This window comes from Phlebotomus papatasi, chromosome 1 (assembly GCF_024763615.1).
Source record: "Phlebotomus papatasi isolate M1 chromosome 1, Ppap_2.1, whole genome shotgun sequence".
Lineage (NCBI taxonomy): Eukaryota > Metazoa > Arthropoda > Insecta > Diptera > Psychodidae > Phlebotomus > Phlebotomus papatasi.
Genome location: NC_077222.1, coordinates 90,157,239 through 90,178,020, shown reverse-complemented (window position 1 = coordinate 90,178,020; position 20,782 = coordinate 90,157,239). Strand labels below are relative to the sequence as shown.

Genomic DNA, 20,782 nt, shown 5'->3' with positions numbered 1-20,782 from the left:
AGGCTGTCATGAAAATTTTCATGGAATCATTACAGGAAGGGGAGGGGTTAAAGCCATCTAAGAAGAACAATTGAGTAATTTGAAATGCCTGAAGATCAATATGGAAGAATATAGAATGTGGAAGTAACATCAAAGTTCTCATTTTGAATTGGAGTATATAGAATTACAGGACGAAGCATTATAAATTATTGCACAGATTTAATTATATATTTGTGTAAATTTCAAAGAATCGCGAAAAGGATTTTGACTTTGCTGTTTAAATAGGAATTCAGCAATATTTTCCCAATTAATATGCATCATTTAGTTGAAGGTGTTGTTATTGTTGTAATGAATTAGGAATGTGTTATTAATTGATTAAGTTTTCTCAAATATTTATGGAAGAATACTGCGGAATGAAGAATTCGAGAATTTTTATCATCAGCAAAAATTCTCTTTCGATTGCCTGTTCTACAATTTTTTAGTGTAATGAGCCGTTAATTATGTGAAAACATGATTAAAGAGAACCTAGTTTATGAATTAAGACTTGAGAACAGTTACCAGCGCCACTTGCGGGAGAAAACAGTGCCCTCTTGTGTGGGAATATGTTGCTAGTGAAAATAAATTCACGGCAAAGTCGATATCTCAAACCGTTTTTTTCCTTCAGTTTATTTGAGAGACGGAAAAAGATCAAAATCTAAGTTCAAATTCATTGGTTACTGGTTAATATATTTTATAGAGATAATTTCCTAATTAAGACTAAGCTACTACTGTATAGAACTATGATCCTGCCAGGCCTCACATATTCGTCTGAGGCGTAGGCCCTCAACAAACCGAATTGTAAATTCTTAGCCACTTTGAGAAAAAGATTATACTACGGATTTTTGTCCCCGAACGTGAGGATGGCCGGTTCCGGAGTCTATACAACCGTAAGGTATATGAACGCTACCGAGATGTAATTGTTGTCAAGCAAATACGCTTCAATAGGCTCCGGTGGACTGGTCATCTGGTTCACAAGGATGAGGACGAACCAGTCTGGAAAGTCTTTATGGGCGGACTCTATGCTTCGCGCAAACAAGGCCGACGGGTCCCGGTCAAAATCCCGAAATCCAAAATCCCGAAATTCTTAAAAGTGCCACAGCTACTTCCACGATAGTACCCGTGCTTGCTGGAGGCAAAGAGAAATCTTCTGTGTCTTAGGAAATTATTCTAAACATTTTCCTCCATATAATTTCATCCCTTTCAGGATTTTGAAAATTCGGGATTTTGGCTTTCGGAATTTTGGTTTTCGGGATTTTGGTCTTTTCGGGATTTTGACCTTTTCGGGATTTTGGCTTTCGGGATTTTGGCTCCCACCGGTAGGCAGATAGATTTAAAATCGTTGCATTTCAAAACGTTTGTCGCCCGAATTTCTCTCTAATTCGGGTGACATTTTGGTCCCAAATGCCCCAATTTGAGAGAGTCTACTGTATTGACGTGTGGACCAGGACGCCAGCTCATTGGGTGCGAAATTTGAGAACAGTGGTGCATGACAGGCTCGAGTAGCGACGGGTCGTGAGTCACGCCAAGACCAGCAATTGGTTAAAGGTAAAGCGTTTCGGATTAATACAACATGAAATGTTGTATGAGATAATTGGTTTTAGCTATGGCTAAATTTTCGATTAACCCTTTAAAGACGAATGGGAGACCGGTATCCCAAAAATAAAAATTAATTTCCCGGACTATTTTAGAAGTCAAAATAACTTTCTATAGTAAAAAAAAATGTTTTTGTTTTTGGGACACCGGTGTCCCATTCGTCTTTAAAGGGGTAATCAGGCAATCGAAAAACGAAACAGACAGTAACGAATTGTGATACTAATGACGCTCCAGAATTTATCTTCTGGTTTGCAATTTTTCATTGAATTATCTTTCTTTGAACATTATCATATGGATTAAGTACTTTTTTAGATAAACCAAGGCATATCTAATTAGGTGTGATTCCTTCTCATCACACCTATTATTTATTGACTTCAATAATTTGAATTTAAATAATTTAAGAAAGTGATAGAATAAATTAAGAAATTTGATTTATCTTGAAAAGGGATTTCCTTTGGGATTTTCTCATTTATTTTTGTGGAAATATTCTTAAACTCATGGAAATGTAAAAAAAAATCAGCTAGATACATTGAGGTCAAAAATAGTTAATTTTAAAACAATTTTTATTTTTTTCATATAGAAAATTTGCAGAGTAAGTTTAAATGAACTTTAATTTGAATTTTCTACAAAGTCCTGTAGCTTTTCAATTTTTAATCCAGCGCAATGCAACAATTTAATTTGTCATCCTGCTACGGAAAATGGTCCCGAGAAAGTTTTTCAGCAATGCTTCAGATGGACTTTTCAGAAATGTCACAAAATGGGTAAAATATTGCGCAATAGGAAAAGTTTATTACAGAGAACACTTTTCAATTAGAAACAACATCGAGGCAAACTAATAGAAATTGGAAGCAGGTGTATTAAGAGAGTTGTCAACTTTTTTCTTCTCCTCTTTTCAAAGTTATTAAAGAAAACAGGAAAAAAACTAAGTGAATTAAATAAGAAATATTCACATAGAGAAGTGTAATAATATGAACAAGTAGAGAATTTGCATTTGAGAAACATTTTTCATTTCGATTTTCTTCTTGTCGTGTTAGACACCAAAACACCAAATACAGCAAGAAAAAAAGAAGAAAAAAGTTGAGAAAAATTTGCTGTTTTCTTTTACAGCAGGAAATTTAGCAACAAAAAAGAGGGAAAAAGTTGTTTTAGATGTATCTCGTAAGAAATGACATAGAAAGAAACTTAAGATTTTGTATTGGCATTTTTACAAGAAAATTCTTTTGTGTACATGTGCTTAGACAAGTTCTATGGCTTTCTTACATCATCTCTCTTTTCAATGAGCTTTTTTATTCGTAAAAAACTCTGAATGATATTCATGCCACACTCATTCAATCAATTTGTGTCCTTCGGCTCCTAAATGCATGATAAAAAAAAAACAAACATGACCAATTTGTAAAAAAAAGAAACAAACAAGAATAACAATTTTAAAATTAAATTTATATTGTGTTGCAAGGATGACCATCTCAGAAGCAGAAAAAAATTACCATACACTGCTTTGTTTGGGTCAATTTTTAAACAAGAAGGATTTGTAAATATTGAAAAAAAAAGATAGAAATTCAAAAATATAAAATTAGAACGAAATTTTAATGGAATGAATGATTTTAATCTGTTGCAAAAAAAATGTTATACCTTTTGAAACAAAAAAAGGTAATTTATATTCTTCAATTTAGAGATTAATCTTTTCGATGCCGGTCAAAATCCCGAATGTCAATATCCCGAAAGCCAAAATCGTGAGCGCCAAAATCCCGAAAAACTAAAATCCCGGATAGATCGAAATCCCTAATGGGTCAAAATCCCGAAATTGAGGATGTTTTCGGGATTTTGACTGGGACCCAATCTTTTAATTTAAATATTTAAAAATTAGATGTTTATCCGTATTGTTCAATAGAGACCTTAAAATTAGTGCAACTAACCTTTTAAAAGTTAAGCTTAAAAAGCATTTTTTTTAAATTTCTATTAAGATTTAAAGTTGATTACAAGGACTTTTGGAACCTTATTAGATATAGAAAATTTTTAGGTGAGCTTGCTAAATATAAAGCTATTAGTCTTTAAAAAAGAATTGGAAATCTTAAGATTTTTCATTATATAGGGAACGATGGGGTAATCTGAAATTACTTCTATTTTGGAATTTTGAGATTTTCTCACTGTTTTAGATGGTCAAAGAGGAAAAGAAAACCACGAAGAAGTATATAAGACTTTACATTCGATAGTGCTTCTTCGTTGTTTTTTTCTTTTGCCGTCTAAAACTGTTTGGAAATATCAAAGTTTCAAATTAGACATGATTCCGAATTACCCCATCTTACTCTACATCCCCTACATAGTACTTCTGTTCCGAAAAAGTCGTACGATTGGAAAGATTTTGGGATTAAGAAATTATTTCTAGGCATTCTATAAAAATCTTAAAAAAAGAGGTTTATTAGAATATTCATTGAATTCAAATTAAGTTGGAAAATGAAAGTGAGGTCTAACTGCGCGAAAGAGAGCATAAAAGTGAAATAATTGATTAAGATAGTCTGGAAAATCAAGTTTTGAATTTTAAATCTTGAATCTTTAATGCAATAAAATATAGTGAAGTGTCCCTGTTAAAGGGAGACTAAGAAATTATGAATTCTATGAACATTTCAGGTATGATTAATTTTTTAACAATTCTGGATTACTTTCTGACCAACATAGAATATTCTGCTGACTAAAATGGAATATTCTTCTGCACAAAATATTTATTGCATTTTTCGATGCCTGTATATCTCCACCCATGACTTCTTAAGGCCAAGAAAATATGCATGCTTTCCTGTTTTCCGCCTTTCAAGGGGTGGACAGACCAAACGTTAAGAGTTATCGCACTAAATTTGAGAGAATTATAGTGTTTGCAATTGTAAAGGGGAAAAGTTGGAATGTTAGAACCGTTATAACCATTCAATATACGTCATTATGAATTTAACAAACTCTAAAGAATGTTTATAAACATTTTCTAAAACGGTCTCCAGAATATACGTATGTGGTTTAATTGCCGAGGGGCTAATAGTTTTATATAAAAAGTAATTACAGTGTTTTTAAAATATCTTAATATACTATATCCTCAGCTTTAAATCTGCCGTTCTTTGATCAAATAAACATGATCAATTTCTGAAGAAAATCAAAAAAATAAATTATTAAAAAATCGATGCTCGCTAGGATACATATTTTTGCCATCTCTCTGCCAATAAATGGATACCCCGAAGATAAAATGAGACATTCCTATAGATCAAAACTATTCATACATTCAATTTTCCACTTCTTTGAAGTTGGCAAAGTGCTGCATAACAGAAACATGTGTAATCGACAGGAGCAAGTGATTATCGGAAACAGCCAAGTCTGGAGAATACAGTGAGAGTGGTAGAACATCCCAATTCAGCGTTTCGATGTTAATCTGGACCACAGAAGTGCAATGGAAAGAAGCGTGGTCTTATATTACAATATCACTTGTTCGAGTTGATTAACCTATTCTATCGGTTTTACGAGCAATGATCAAAATCGATCAAAAGCCGATTTTGCTCACTTTTAGCAAATCATACTGCATAATTCCTTGGTAGCTCACCCTTCATGTGATAAGCATTGTCTTCTCCCTGGAGATATATGGACGTTTTCATCAGGTGAAAGCTACAACGTTTCGGGTTCAGGATACTCGAATAATACCCTTTCTCACCGCAAGTACCACAACGATGCTGAAAATCCTTCCTTCATACCGCAAAGAAAAAATTTCGGAAGTGAATCTTTGAATGTTTGCCTGTTTTTTTTTAATTCAATTTTCACGGCACCCATTTTCCTTTATTTTAGTTTTATCAAAAGAATGCAAACGCTTGAAAATATTTTACCGAGTCAAGTTTAATGCACCGGAAAGCCAATATTACATTCTTCATCCAGAAATATTTACCGATCGGCTCTATTAATTGTTTTTGGTCTTTTGGATCTTTAAGTCAAAATCGCCATTTCTAAAGTATTTAATTAAATTTTTGGGGTGATTCCCGATGGAGCATATTCGATTTTCATCTTTCTAACCAAATGATGTGCTTTACTTATTTTTTTTTTGTCAAATTAAAGTTATTATAATAAGTTTCACTTCCCGCAAATGCTGCTTTTTGGCACAAAACTCAATATTTTCTTAGTTAGAATTTTATTTTCTTTTAGTTAGAAATTGTTATAGATAAAATGTTATTTTGAAAAAAATTATTAAAAGAGTTCTGCAACATTTAGTCTAATTGCAACCTAAAGAGCATAACATTTTTAAAACCTATATTTTTAAAGTTTTGTTATATCATTTTTTGAGATATTTGGGCAAAAAGATATCTTAAGCCACGTCTCTTCTAAAAATAATAGCTTTTCTTTTTAAGAATTTTCTGTGAACAAATTTAAATACCTAAAGGTTTACGACAGGCTAGTTCTAGTAATTCATTTGAAGTATTTTATTTAAAAAAAAAACAGAAAAACACATTTTGCTAAATTATCAGAAATTCAACATTTAAAAATAAAACATGTAAAAATAAAATAAAATAAAATTTACTGAGCTAACATTATTTTTAAAACCTATTTTTGCAGGGATTATGTACTTAACTTTTGGGTGATCTTTATTTTTTGAAAATTTTTGAAAACTTTCTCGGAAGTTAATTGTGTTAAACTGAAAATACTGAATACTGAAAAAACTATATTAAACTGGAAAGTATTAAACTGGAATACTTTAAGCTTTAGGGAAATGCTTTTTCAAAAAAAAAATTTATAGACAAAGCTATTATTAAGAACATAAGCTATTATTCTTATATGATATATTTTATATATTTATAAAATAAAGTGTACAAGAAAATTTAAACACAATTCCTTTAATCATAAAAAAAATATTTTTAAAATTTTTAATTTATTGCAATAATAATTTTCTAAGATGGTATTTTCCAAAATTAATTTTTAGTGTTTTTTTTTAGAAAGACTGAAGATTCAGGCTGGTCCTTGAGAATGAAAATCTTGTAAAATTTGTCAGTAAGATTTATCCCAAAATGTCATACACTGAGGGTTATTATTTGATCAATCCTTTACTTCTAAATTTTACAGGCTAAATATTCTAAAGGATCAGTCTTTTTTGGTCCCTAATAGGGCAAAGTGATACAAGTTGGACATAGTGTTACAAGTTGGACAGGGATTTTTTCTTGATAAATACAGTACAAAATTTGTTTTTAAGCACTAGGAACCAAATTATAAAACTAATGCATTAAAAATATACAAATAAAAATAAAGCACTAAATTTATCAAGGAAAAAGCCCTGTCCAACTTGTACAATTGTCCAACTTGTACCACTTTACCCTACAAAAATTATTTTAGAAAAATATGATATTGTTAAATCAAACTGAAATTTCATTAGAAATATTTTTATTTGCATTCAAAAGAAGAAAAAAATGTATCATAAATTTTATGTTTCTGTTTTGATAATAAACGTACTCGCAACGTAAAATTCTTGATGTTCTACACTCTACAGCAATTCTTGTCAATATTTATTCAAATTTCAGATTATTTTGCTTATTTCCTAGGGGGGAAATAAAATAAGTTATAAAAGTAGCATTTAAATTAACCTCAGCCTCAATAAGTCTTCTAAAATTTGATATAAATAGAGAACCAAAATGAAGCCCTCTCGTATTTGTCTTTTGATTGGCTTAGTGGAACAAGATAAACTTGCAAAAACTTCGTTACCATCGTCTTGAGTTACAAATTTCAAGTCAATTTGCCAAAGCAATTAAAACTCCATGAAAGGATATGATTCAGCTGTATAGTTCCTCTTTTGCAATAGTGAAAGGCTACATCGTCTTTTGAAACTTTTAGCACGAGCTTTCTCTCTTGGTGTTTGTGTGGAAGAAAGCTCGTGATAGCAATTAAAATAAACAATTTTGCATAAAATGTTTTAAGAAATAAATTGAAGATTATGTCTTCTGTGCGAGATGGTCATCCTTTTAAGACGAAATATAAAGGAAGGGGAGGGATTTATTAAAGATCTATGACTTTATTTCATGAGGACAAGTTGAGGAGGAGGAAAATAGAGCAAGAGTGTGTGTAGAAAGTATAAGAAAATATAGTCAATAAATATTTTTTCTCTCTCTTTATGACTGTTTCTCTTTGTGAATGAGAGTTTTTTTTTGGGGGCATGGGGACGAAAAGAAAGTCTCAAGTGAATGATTCAATATTGCTGGAAATATAATAGAATCATAATGGTTGGGGATGAAAGGACCTGAAAGATTGATGTGGGGAGTCCAGGCGAAAAGACAAGACTTTTACCAGAAATTGAGTATGAGTTATTGAATAGAACATCTACCTCGAATGTGGAAATGGTGATCCGAGAGGTGGTCCTGGAGTTGGCAAATTGGACGAAGACGCCGTGGCTGCAGCATCCGGATGCAGGAAGTTTCTCCTCTGATCCACCCTTTCCTGATGTTGGCTCAGGCACCGTGTCAGAAGTTCAGGCAGAGATTCTATTTGTTCCTGCAATCAAAAAATCAGACAAAAAATGAAGCTGCGCTTTTCAAAGAAATTTATGCATCAAACTCTTAGCTTTCTTTCAAGCAACTTTCAATATTCCTGCCAATCTCGTCAAACTCAAAAAATGGTAATAAAAAAAGATCTACTGAAAACATTTCCAAAAATCGATTTCAATGTTCACATTCTAGATTTCACGCTATAAATTCACACTTGAATTTAATCAAACAGTCTGACAGCAAATAGATTTGATTTTTCCCCATGTATCTGAAAAACTGGATCAATCTGACACTTCAGCAGGAGATACTCAATGCAATATTTATCAAGCTCTTAAAAGAATTTTACTAGCTTTCTCGAGAACATGGAGCTCTTTTGCTACTTTCAGCACTTTCTGAATATTCAAATGATACACGATAAATTTTGCACGTATCTCTCGTCCATTATCAATGGAATTGGTCAGGATTTAGATCTTAAAAAAGATACAAATCCTTACAGGAAGATTAGCTTATTGTTCAGAAAATTCCTCCATAAAATATATATCTCGGAGCTTATTTCATTTATCTATTCCGAAACATCTTATTGTGTTGACAGCTAAAAGCATTTCTCTATAAGGGCATTATATCATACGTATTTCCAGCTCAAATTGTGTATAGTCAAGGTATTTTATTTGACCACTTCAGCATCCCCTATGGCTATCATTGCAAAACATCAAGAAAATGCAATACTCCTAAATAGTAAACAAGTTCTTACATAAATTCTTTAGAGGTGTAGAATTCCCAGATAGATTAATTAGACATTTTATTGATTTTGCACTCAATCACTTTCACAATTGAAATGAATATCGACTTTGTGCATCAAATTTTTAACGGCATTGAATAAATGAGCAGTAAAAAGTTAAAATTGATCAGTAACAAAAAATTTTGAAACAGTGATATTATCGTCCAAATTTTGGCAAAGGGAAAATAAAGGGCTTTTCACTCTATATGTAACTATTTTAAATGTTAAATATATAAAATAGACCCATTTTTGTAAAGATTTAAGTTTTTTACTGACCATAATCAGATATTTTACTGCTCATTTTTAATTTTTTACTGCCCATTTTGAATTTTTTACTGCTCGTTTGTTTTTTGCCTTTTTTAACTGACCAAAGGCTTTCAGTACAATATGATAGCTAAATTTATAAAGAATGCCGGAAGTTCAAGTATTTTTCAAGATTACATTTTGTTTTTTGCAAGTATAAACTGATTCAAAATTGATTTAAACCCGATGATAAATCACCTCAAACTGTTTAAAGTTGAGTACACAATCGTATTTTCGATAGAAATTTAATTACCGCTTATTATTATTAATCTTACCGAAAAATGTTTTCTATTACAAGGTAATAAATCATGTTTTATATCACGTATTGGAAGAATCTGCTAAATTCCCTAAATTCAGTGTAGATTGTCCAGAAGTACCTCCATGCAATCTAGATGCTTCGTGACTCCGGATTTTTTGGGCAAAGCTGGTGCAATTTATTATGTTTCATAACATGAGAAAATGTCATTTTAAAGACATTCAGTTCTGTGCATCGGAAGAGGAGATTCAACTCATTATCATGAGAGTAGGGCCAAGGATCTCACGATCAAAGCCCTAAGAGACACTCCTACCAATTGCCTCACGAGATCTTAACTGGTTAAATTCGGCAAAGACTGATTGAGAATTTCAAGACCTTTCGAATGTACAGATTTTTTACCAGAATCCTTTAAAAAAAATATGCCCCTAAGAAGAGATTTTTATATTGAAAAAAAAATGCAAAAAGAGTTAAGATAAATACGAACGAAAGGTTCTTCTGAACTACCTTTGATTGTAGAAATCACTTTGGTGATAAATAATAAACATATTTTGGAGAATAACTAACACAATTGCAAGATTGATTTCTAGAATGGACACCGGAAAAGGATTTTGGAAGTTCGAACAAGACTCTGCACCGTCGTAGAAATCACGAGACAAACCAGATTGGCTTAAAAACAACGTTTCGTTTTTCAATTTTGGAGCACAATGACCTCAACGGTTCCCAGATGCAAAATCAATTGACGTCTCCAAAACCACTGACTGAGAGATAAGGCACGCTTATAATTAAGTCTGAAGCCCATATTATGACCGTTAATGTAACTTATGGTTACTGGGAATGGGAAGGAATCTTCAATAGTTATTATAAATAAAAGATATTAAAAAAATAAGAAAATTAGCTGTGCTTCATGTTCTATTTATTAAATGAATAGAAAAAAATTCCTAAAACATTAAAATTTTATTCATATTGTATGACTTTATTTTAAATAAATTCATTTATTTCCAAAAGAATATTTGGTATTCTCATCTAAATATTTTTCTTTTTTATAAACATGAATAAGTTTTATTATCATTTTCACGTTACTTTTTGAAAAATTACAGCAAGATTTGGGTATGGCCATAAGTGGAAACTTTTTTGATTCGTTTTTAGACTAACTGGCCAAATGGACTAATAGTCCTCTTTAGGGAGTTTTTCTGTTCCGCGACATGACTTTAAGTTTAATTGACTTTAAAGGAGAAATCAGGGAAAAAAATTGAAGACTAATATGAAAAGTTTTACAAAAATACTTTCCTTTTAAAAACTTAAAGAAGAGCAATAGTACCGAAAAGGATCGTAATAGGCCTTTATAATAAGTTTTACATAATTTTCATAATCCTTAGCTTGTTTCAGTCACTCACTTTTTACTTTCACTTTACTTTTTTTAAGTTTTTAAAGGGCGAGCTTCCCAAGAATCTTATTTATTATTATTCCTCACTCGTATAAAGCATATGTCTCATGTGAATATGCTTTTAGCGCTACTATCAGGGGACAATTCCATTCAAGGAATTCTAGGACACAAGATTTCCATTCAATCATGTACAGAATATATAAAATTGAAGGAAATATATCCCAGATTGTAAGAAAAAAAGCAAGTGAACGTAATATGATTCATAAAGTGCTGATTCTTTTAATTTTGCTTCATAGCATAATACACTCGTAATGCTCCAGTAATAAATTCTGTAAGAATTGGCCAAATTGTGAGCGCCTATAACCAGTAAAATCACGAATTATCCTTTCTACTCATAAATCCTTTTCTTAGCCCTAACCTTGATCCTGATATCAAATAGGCTTGAAGAATAAACCGAATAAACGCTCATCCGGAATGCTCTTTCAGAGTGCCAAACCACCCTCAATATCAACCCCCAAGATCCCTGCACAATGAAGTGTGGAAGAAAAATACCAACCTGCAGACTCTGCAATTTATCTTCAAGGCTTGACAGTCTCTCCTCGACGGCGTCTTGGCGCGATGACATGTCCGAAACAATTTCGTACACTGTGTTTTGTGTCTGAAAGTGAAGAAAAGACAGAGTTGCTAAAAGCTTCTATCAAATGAGACGAGAATGATTAAGAGTTTTCTTTATCCTTCTGTATTAGAAAGGGGACAATTTTATTTTCTGAAAATCATGCAATCAGAACAAAGTCAATGAAATGTGAAATTTATATTTGAGTTGGAGATCTTTTTTTTTTTGAGCGACTTTATGTGACCATGATTGGAAAATTGGAAAAACTTTTAGTTTGGTTGAGAGAAATGTCTACAGAAAACTTTTGAAAATCTTATAGTTTAATATGGTTAAACGAAAAGTTAGTTTAATAGATATAATTAAAAATAGTTAGATAATAATTATTATTTAAAATTAAATAATTAAATTAATTTTTCAAATGTATTGCACTAAAGATTTATTTTTAACGTTTATTCAATTCATTTTAAATCCATTAAACAATCAGACTAGGATAATGTTTCATAAATATTTATTTATGTACTGTGGATTAATTTAGTTGATATTGTTTACAATCATCATAGTTTAATCTATGAAATGATTATTTGAACAGGAGACTTGTGATAGTTTGAACGTTAAATCAATTGCATTTTTTCTACTATATTTATTCAGTTATTGCAATTTATGAATAAATATTTAAGCGCGTGAACGGTTATGTGCAACATTATTATAACCTATTGCTTTATGAAATAAAGAACATTGTGGATACATTCCAGTAATACGTTATGAACAAATAGTTAACGTCTTTATTTTAATTTTTTCTGTTAGTCAAATTATTCATGAATTGTGAACTCCATACACAGAAAATCTGAGCTGCGATTTTTCAGAACTTTTGTGTATCGCGCCTGAATCTTTTAACGAGAATTTTAAGAATTAAAAATTGGGAACAGTTCCCAGCGCCACTCGTGAGAGAAAACAACGCCCTCACGAGGAGTAAAAGGATGCTATTCTCAAAGAATTCTAAATTTTTGTTTTGCTCTGATTTTTTTTTCACATTTTAGGTTTTAAACGAAAATTGTTTTAAAGAAATTATAATTTTTTAAAGAATGTAATTAAATCTAAGAGACATTTCAAATTGGTTGAAAAATTAGATTTTCTGCTAACTTTTATAACTTTTATCTAAGGGAAGGCTTTCAGGCTTCGTACACACTCTGGCTTCGAATAATTTATATTTTTCCTGTATTTCTTTTATGAATCTGATATAGTGGCATTATTTTTTAATAGATAGTCTCATGTCATACATTCACTGAAAGAATAGGCCATATTCATTAACCCTTTAAGGATGATTGGAACACCGGTGTCCCATAAAGAAAATAATTTTTCCTGGCTATCTAAATTTATTTTTTCTTATGTTTGGACGTAATTGCAAAGTAGAAGATTGAAGTAATCTAGGATAATTTTTGCAAGTATCCAACTATTTTCTATATAGTAAATTTTTAAGCTAAAAAATAACGAATTTTTAAACTTTCGTATTGAAAATTGATTTTAATTATTTTTTATACTTCCGATTTTTTTTAAGCAAAACCGTTTTGGTAAAAGAAACTACAGTACTCAAGTATAATATTTTTCATCAGAGTGAAAATTATCAGTGATTAGTATCATCAGAAAAATTACTTAAATTTGTATTGTATTGTATTGTATTTTTATTACCAACATGAGTCTTTACATTAGCCCCCCCATACCAACCGTCCGCCGCCGTCTTAACGTTGACGACCAGCCTCCAAAGCCAAACGGCGGAAATGCTTTTTCTCAGGCTGTATAGTCTTTTGTCGTGTTAAACGATCTTTTCTCTGCAGACTGACTTTTTTGGGCTGTTTTTGTGTCTATCGTTCATAGAGACAAAAAATACACCAAATCAGACTTCGTTGGACTTTGTAAGGTTAGATGTAAGACCATTTACTGATTTTGTTTATCGGTTTCATTTTTATTGCTGATTTTCGGCTAGCGAAAACTGTTTCTAACTGTCGTTAACACTATACCTACCGACCGTTTTTGGTCGTTTTTCGGTCAAATGATAAACCGCGGTAGGGCAGAATATTCAACAAATTTGTCTTGGAAAAGAGCAAAAACTTAAAATTTAAACACTCAAAAATATATTACATGCATATTTTAGGAAATTTATAAAGTTTGATAGTGGCATTGTACCGTTTAAATATGTGTTAATTTTATACCGGTCAATTTGACCGGGTCTTGGTAGGTTTAGTGTTAAAGGGTTAAAGGAACATTTGAAAAATATCAAGTGTTCGAAGCCAGAGTGTGTGCGGTGCCTTGAAGCCTTCCCCTATACTAAAATTAAGATTTCATTAAATTATAATAATAAATTTTTCTTTACTTGACAAACCATTGTTACCATTTTATTTAAAAATAACATTTCACGAATGTGAAGTTTGGCTATTTTCTTTACAAAATACTATTAGATAATTGTGTTGTAGGGGAAAGAGCGCTGCCTTAGGACAACTCATTTTTTTTCTACGTTCTTGATGAATTTGACCTATTGTTCCTTTCGTAAAATTTAAGGCATTTGATCATCTAGATTAAAATGTATTATTACAATGGGTCAAGTTTATTAAAGGCATATTGAAAAAAATGAGTTGTTCGAAACTTGAGTCATCCGAAGGTAGCATGTTTTCCCCTACTATCTTATCTTTTTTCTATCTTTTTGGAAAGTAGCCAACTCTCTCAAAGATAAAAATGCAATGTTTCTAAGGAAGTATATTTCATGTGAATAAAGTATTCAAGAAAATTAAGGATGATTTTTTCTTACCTTTGCCATATCTGTAATTGTGTTGGCGTTGTCCATTAATTTTCGTTGGTCCATTTTTACTTTTCGCAGTCTAATGGGGAAGAGAAATACAAAATTATTTATAAGCATTTAACCATAAACCTTGATGTTGTTCTAATGCTAGGAAACCATGAAAAAAAACTCCACAATATTGCAAAATTATGCACTTACGCATAAATAGCGAGTAGAAACTTCCGTTGGTGTGTTCTTACTCGGCCAGGATTTACCCGTTTAACCAGTCTTGTGTGTTTGTAAATTAGCCAAGTCTCACGAAGAACATTCGCTGCAGCGTTTTTCAGCTGGAAAAAGGTAGTTTGTGAAAAAAGAAAATGAATCCCCAAAGGAAAAAAAAATTGTATGAAGTAGATGAATTTGTGGTTTGGATTTATTGATGCTTTTTTGGCACAATGTTTTGGCACGGAATCCCGAAATACCGAATAACGCTTAGAGGCGATTTTTTCCCACGCATCGCAGGGATTTAACAAGTGATTGATTTTTGAATTTTTGCACCTCCACAATTGCCCAATAGATCAATCGTAATCCAATTTAGTGAGTGATACTTAAGTATAACACCACTCAATGATCGTTGATTTGTGAAATTGCCCTAAATATTTCATGCAAATGGATTTTGGCACATTTATCACGAGGCAAACTCTTCAGCCAAATGGATGCGAGAATATATTGAATAAATTTTCCCTTTAAGAAAAAGAGTATGGGAAAAGTCCCTATCTCTTGCGATGCTCTTCACACCACGATATTTCAACCCACAAAAAATTTATATTTATGCCAAAATTCTTGAATATGAGCAAAAAATGCCTAAAACACCTTTTCCTTGATAAGCATTTTGCAACAACAAAAAACACAGTCTTTTGCATTCACAAGTAACCTTTCGAAATTTCAAAGCCTTTCGAAACTCTATTTCGCAGATCATTTGCAAGTCACGTATTTTCCAGTCGGGTGGTTATGCACTTAAAATGTTCAAAATGTGCTGAAAATTATCTCTTTTCCTATTTCTTTCTCTAGAAACTATCTGACTTTTCGCCTGTTTAAAAGACAATTTAAAAAAAAAAAACTTTATCAAGACAAAGTTTTATTCCTTCTATCTCTTCCTACAAACCTTTTTTTTCACTAGTTATAGAAAAAACTTTTTTTCGTTTTCTATTTAAAAATAATATTTATAAAAAAGATTATCAATTTGTTAACGAATAATTAAGAATGACAATTTAAATGTATTCATTAATGGAGTTGATAAACTAGAACTTCAGAAGTAGAATAATTTTTGAAAAGATCCAGAAAAAATTTGTTGAGGTTAAGACGAAGAATAAAAGGAAATTCTTTTTTACTTTATTCCATTTAGGAACTTTTGTACAATGTCGTACCGTATGTATTAAAATTATAAAACTATATATTCGTAAAATATCATTATTAATTTAAAACAAATAAATAAGAAAATGAATAATTCTTTTTAAATAGTCGTAAAATTAAAAATACCAATAAAAAGATTTATTTTGAAAGATTTTCTTTACAGAATTTAAAGGTAATTCTTCAATTCAAAAAATTAAGATTTTTAAGTTAGGTAGGTGAAAATAATAAAATAAAAAAAACAGCATATTTTTCTTTATTTTCTTCAACATAATAAAAAATTTATTTAATTCAAGCTCAGGCATAAAAGTACAACATTTAAACTACATTTCCTGACTAACAGGGAATTCCGTAAGCCGTCGGGAAACTAACAATCACTCATGAATCTTTTATAACTATTGCTGAAGGCTTGGAGACTGAGCCGAAAGCTCTGGAGATACAGTAGACTCTCGCTAATTCGGCTCTCTTAAGATCGGGATACTTTTTAATTCGGGCAGTAGTTATATTTTAAAAAAAGTTGATTGACATTTTTCAAGTTTGATCTTGGTAATTGAATGAAAGAAATGTTCTTAAATTTGCAATGATTTGCCTTAGCTATGATGTGATTTTGCATTATTAAGGGATTTTTATGACATTTACATTAAATATGAGTAAATAAACTTAATGAGTGTGAAGATGAATAAAAAAAATCGTTGCATTTCAAAAACTTTGTCGCCCGAATTTCTCTCTTATTCGGCTGACATTTCGGTCCCAAATGCCCGAATTTGAGAGAGTCTACTGTAGTTAGTGTGTTTCCCTGAGTGATTGTTAGTTTCCCGACGACTTTCGAAACCTCCTACTGTTGATTGCATTTCACGTCGGTTTATTCCCACAATATATTTTTTGAAATATTCATATAAAAAATAAATAAATAAAAGTTCAGCCCCTGGGATTTGATTTTCGGAGATTTAAAAAAAAAACATACTTTTTGGTGGACAAGATTTCTCGGAAGTGGTTCATTTGAAATCCGAAAACCAAATTTTTCCTATTAACTTATGAGTTAAACTAGGCCTTGTACGATGGATTATTGAAAAAAAAATGTAATTTAAATTTTTTGAGAAGATTTTTATACAAAAAAAAATTTTGACGTATTTTATACCACATTTCGTCTTGTAAAAAAGTTTTAATCAAGTAAATATAAAATCCTTCGTTCGTGTACTAGTTTAACTCATTACCTAACAGGAAATATTTGTTTTTTGTATTTCAGAAAAACCAATTTTGAGAAATATTGTCTACCGAAAACTAAGTTATTTTTCAAAAAAAAAAAACACCAAAAATCAGGTTTCAATTACTGAATTTTCAAAATTTTTAAATGAAAATTTTAGAAAGTATAGTTTAAATATCAAACTTTAATATACCTAAGATCTTGAATTATTTTTATTATGTTGGAAAAAAATTTGGAAAAGAATATTATGTTTTTTTAGTCTTCTTGACCCAGGTAACCCCTTAAGAGACAAAGACACTTCGTTACAAGTTCATCTCGCAATTTTTAGTATTTTAAGATATTAAAGGTCCTCACAACTAGCTTAAAAATTAAAAGCAAACTATAAAAAATTTTCACACTTCTTTTTCAGCTTAGCTTTTTTGAAGCTTGATACATCTTGGCATAAATCCTTGACTTGTCTTTAATTAAGAATACGAATGACCTATTAAAGACCGATTTAGAAAATTAAGTTTGCATGTTTTTTTCCTCAAAATTGATGGATGATTTGTTAAAATGATTGCTAATTTATCAACGTGGCTTTCAATAATAATCGCATAATCGGATATTAACCTATTTTATCTTTTAAAACGATTAAAACAGTTTAATAATCGAGATTTTGGTCTACCCATATAACGGAAGTTTTAGATTGCAATTGGAAATGAAATAAATACAGTATTTAATCAATTATTTTGATAGATAAATCCTTTCATTTAGGGAGGGGAAACAACGGTTGTCAATAATGCAATTACCTATAATTTTAAAATGAAAAAAATTAAAATGAAAAATTTATGAATAATCGTCTTATTTATAAATTACCTTAATTACCTAAGAGCCTGAGGTCTTAGAAGAAGACTTGGAAAATTTAAAGTGAAATAAATTGAAAATTGCAGAAACGTAACTGCTAGACGTTTTTCTTAAATGCATAATTAATCGGTTAATGTATATTTCGTGCGTTCATCGCCATATCAAAGTAGGAAACATTCTTCCAAAGTAAACTGATGGAATAGTTTATTCTTAGATTTTCGTATTATTTAAAATTTTATTTAGTATTTTTATAAATCCAATTTCTTATAATAAATATTGAAATATAATATTAATACTTCTCTATAAATTTATAACGAATTACATTATTAACAAACTCGAATTTTCAACGGTCAAGACTGACTTCCAATCGTTCCAATCCCTTCGAATAATTTTCAAGTTGATAGAGTAAATAAAAGGCCCAATTGAAGACATTGTCAATTCGAAAAGGTTACTTGTGAATGCAGGAAGTAAAGTTTGTTGGGATAAAAAAAGTCAAAAAAATTACCCTCTTCGTGAGTTGAGTATCCATCATAAAATTGTGTACATGCTTTTCAGCTCTAGTTAATTCCAACTTTCTGGAAACAACTGCAACTAGAAGAGCTGTACAACCGGCACCCTAGAAATACATAAATTGCAGAAAAAGAACCACCAATGTAGAAATACTGAGGACTTTTGCTGTACTTTGTTTTCTTTTGTGAGAAAACACCACTCATACACAATTTTAGGAAGCAAGACAGACTGTCTCGTTTGCCAAAAAAAGGGTTTATCAATTCTACTCACAGTGTTAACCACAATCAAAATGAGAATCAATAAATCCTCCTTTTTGATTGCTTTCATCTTCAATGAAGTGAAAAATACAAAATGTCCATGGAATTTTCTCAGAAAAGAAAAAAAGCTCAACTTTGAGGTTTCTTCACAACTTTTGTGTGGGATTCTGGGTGAAAAACCTTTCTGTGGCTGGACTCAAGAGTGGGCTTCTCGGGTACTCACCAAAAGGGGGTAAATCGAATAATTCCCAGAGAGATTTTCGAGCAATTTCCATTGAATTTATCTTGATGGAGAAACCACAAGGAAAAGTTCTCTGAATTGTGGGAAATTCTTTACCAAGGAATCTCCTCTCCTTTAGAAACTTTTTTTATAGATTAAAATTCAATTCGATCAAGGAGTCAATATTGCAATATGAAAATTAATTTATAGTAGTAAGTTTATTTTGAAATTTGAATATTAAAAATTCTAAGCATTATTCACATACAAAATAAATGTGAAATTTGGATAATTTTTTATATACTTTGTGTCTGATTTTTTTGTATTATCCATTTAGAGTACTTAAGCCTTAAATACAATAGAATAGCCTAGTTCAAAATTTACTCTAAATGGGAATTTTTCATAACTTTATATGAGAATAGAGAATTTTTCCTTAATGGTGTCTACAAACTTGAAGTAATTTTCGTCAAAAATTGCCTTTTTTAAAAAAATCTGACGTTTCTGCCTACAAGGATAGGAGAAATTTTCTTTAAAAATGCATTTTTTAAAGAAATTTCTCATAGTGTGTAGAGGCCATGGGTCAAAAAGACAAAAACCAGCATATTTTTTATTTTTTTTTAGTATAAAAAAATTAATTCAAGCTTCAGGCATATAAAAGTTTGATATTTAAACTATATTTTGTGTAATTTTTATGCAAAAATTTTGATAATGTAACCATTTAGTTCTGATTTTTGGACAAAATCAGATCTCTGACAATGAGGTCTCAGCGGCTGAGTTTTTAAAATTTTTAAATGAAAGTTCAGAATATATTGTAGCAATATTTTACCTTTATATGCCTAAGACCTTGAATTATTTTTTTTTAATTTAATTTAATTTAACCTTGAATTAATATTGAAAAAAAATTAGAAAAAAATTTTGGGCTTTGTAACCCACGTAACCCCTTCATAGACACAGTAACTATTTTTTAATATTTATTTACGTTAAAATCTCATCATTTACCTAAATTATGTTATTCTTCCCTAATGGTACGATTTAAAATATTGAAGTCTATATGATCAGTTGAAAAATATTAAAAGTTACTGTTATATTCTTCATATCTAAAACGTGGATAAGGTTTTTGATTATCTTTGAAATTTAGGTTTAATGACCAACCTTTATACGGGCTTCAGATCTAAGGTTTAGCTATAAGGCTTAACTTCTTATTATTCGAATATGTTTGGAAAATTTTGTCTTACAAATGGGCTGTTAGGGGGACTTCATCTATTTGAATCAGAAGAACAAAATAAATTGGTTGTTATTTAGGATTTTGAGACCTTCGGAAACTAGGTTAAACATATAGTCGGAAGATGGTCTTAGCTTAAGACTATAACAGACCAGACTACACTGAGAAGCAATAGGGAATAGAATTAACTTTTTCTCGTCATAGTCATTACACTTTTTAAGTGTAGAAATGTATTCTTATTTTTTTATGTTATTTTTTTTCAACTATTTAAGGGTAACTGTATAACGACTAATACACCTTAAAAGGTAAAACGACCGTTAAGCGATCTTTAAACGAGAGTTTAGCCCATTTTCGAAAAGCCTCAAGAAAGCCTGAAGAATTTTAGTCCGGGGTGTAGCAAAAAAATGGACGGAAAACACTAGACCTCTCTTTACGGCTCTTTTACGACTTTACGACGTTTCGAGACCTGTAGACGTAGACTTGATGAAGAGGACATTCATCCTCGAAACGTCGTAAAAAAATAAAGTTACGAAAATCAAGAGAAGTCTAGTGTTTTCCGTCCATTTTTAGTTACAGCCTCAAAATCCTAAACATTAACAAATTTCATTAGGTTTTTCCTAGAATCTAATGGATTATCTGCCCTCAATATATAATCCTAAGTCACATTTTTCCAAAAAAAACTTGACTGATAAGAAATAAGAGAAGCCGTATGGCTAAGTTTTAGGTCTGAAGCCCAAATAAGGGTAAATTTAACAACTGGGGTGTTACTTTAACATTTTCAGATATTTCTTAAAATTGAAGTTAAGTTCAGTCGCGAAAATCTTTAATTTTTTTTAAACTTTTCAAATCAATTCTGGTTAAACTAAATGGATAAATGTTTGGAGATTTACAGAGTAAAGTAGTCTTCAGATTAAAGATT

The 20,782-nt window shown here is 30.7% G+C and overlaps 1 protein-coding gene across 1 annotated transcript in view; it reads right to left on the bottom strand.

Moving 5' to 3' along the window:
* LOC129809660 (small conductance calcium-activated potassium channel protein) overlaps positions 1-20,782 on the bottom strand; it is a 236,796-nt gene that overhangs the window by 13,018 nt on the left and 202,996 nt on the right. Inside the window, exons 11-15 of the mRNA XM_055859676.1 lie at positions 18,163-18,273; positions 14,420-14,547; positions 14,231-14,300; positions 11,374-11,475; positions 7,937-8,103 (exon numbers count right to left, since the gene is read on the bottom strand). Coding sequence (XP_055715651.1) covers positions 7,937-8,103; positions 11,374-11,475; positions 14,231-14,300; positions 14,420-14,547; positions 18,163-18,273 — 578 coding nt within the window. The remainder of the gene's footprint in view (positions 1-7,936; positions 8,104-11,373; positions 11,476-14,230; positions 14,301-14,419; positions 14,548-18,162; positions 18,274-20,782) is intronic.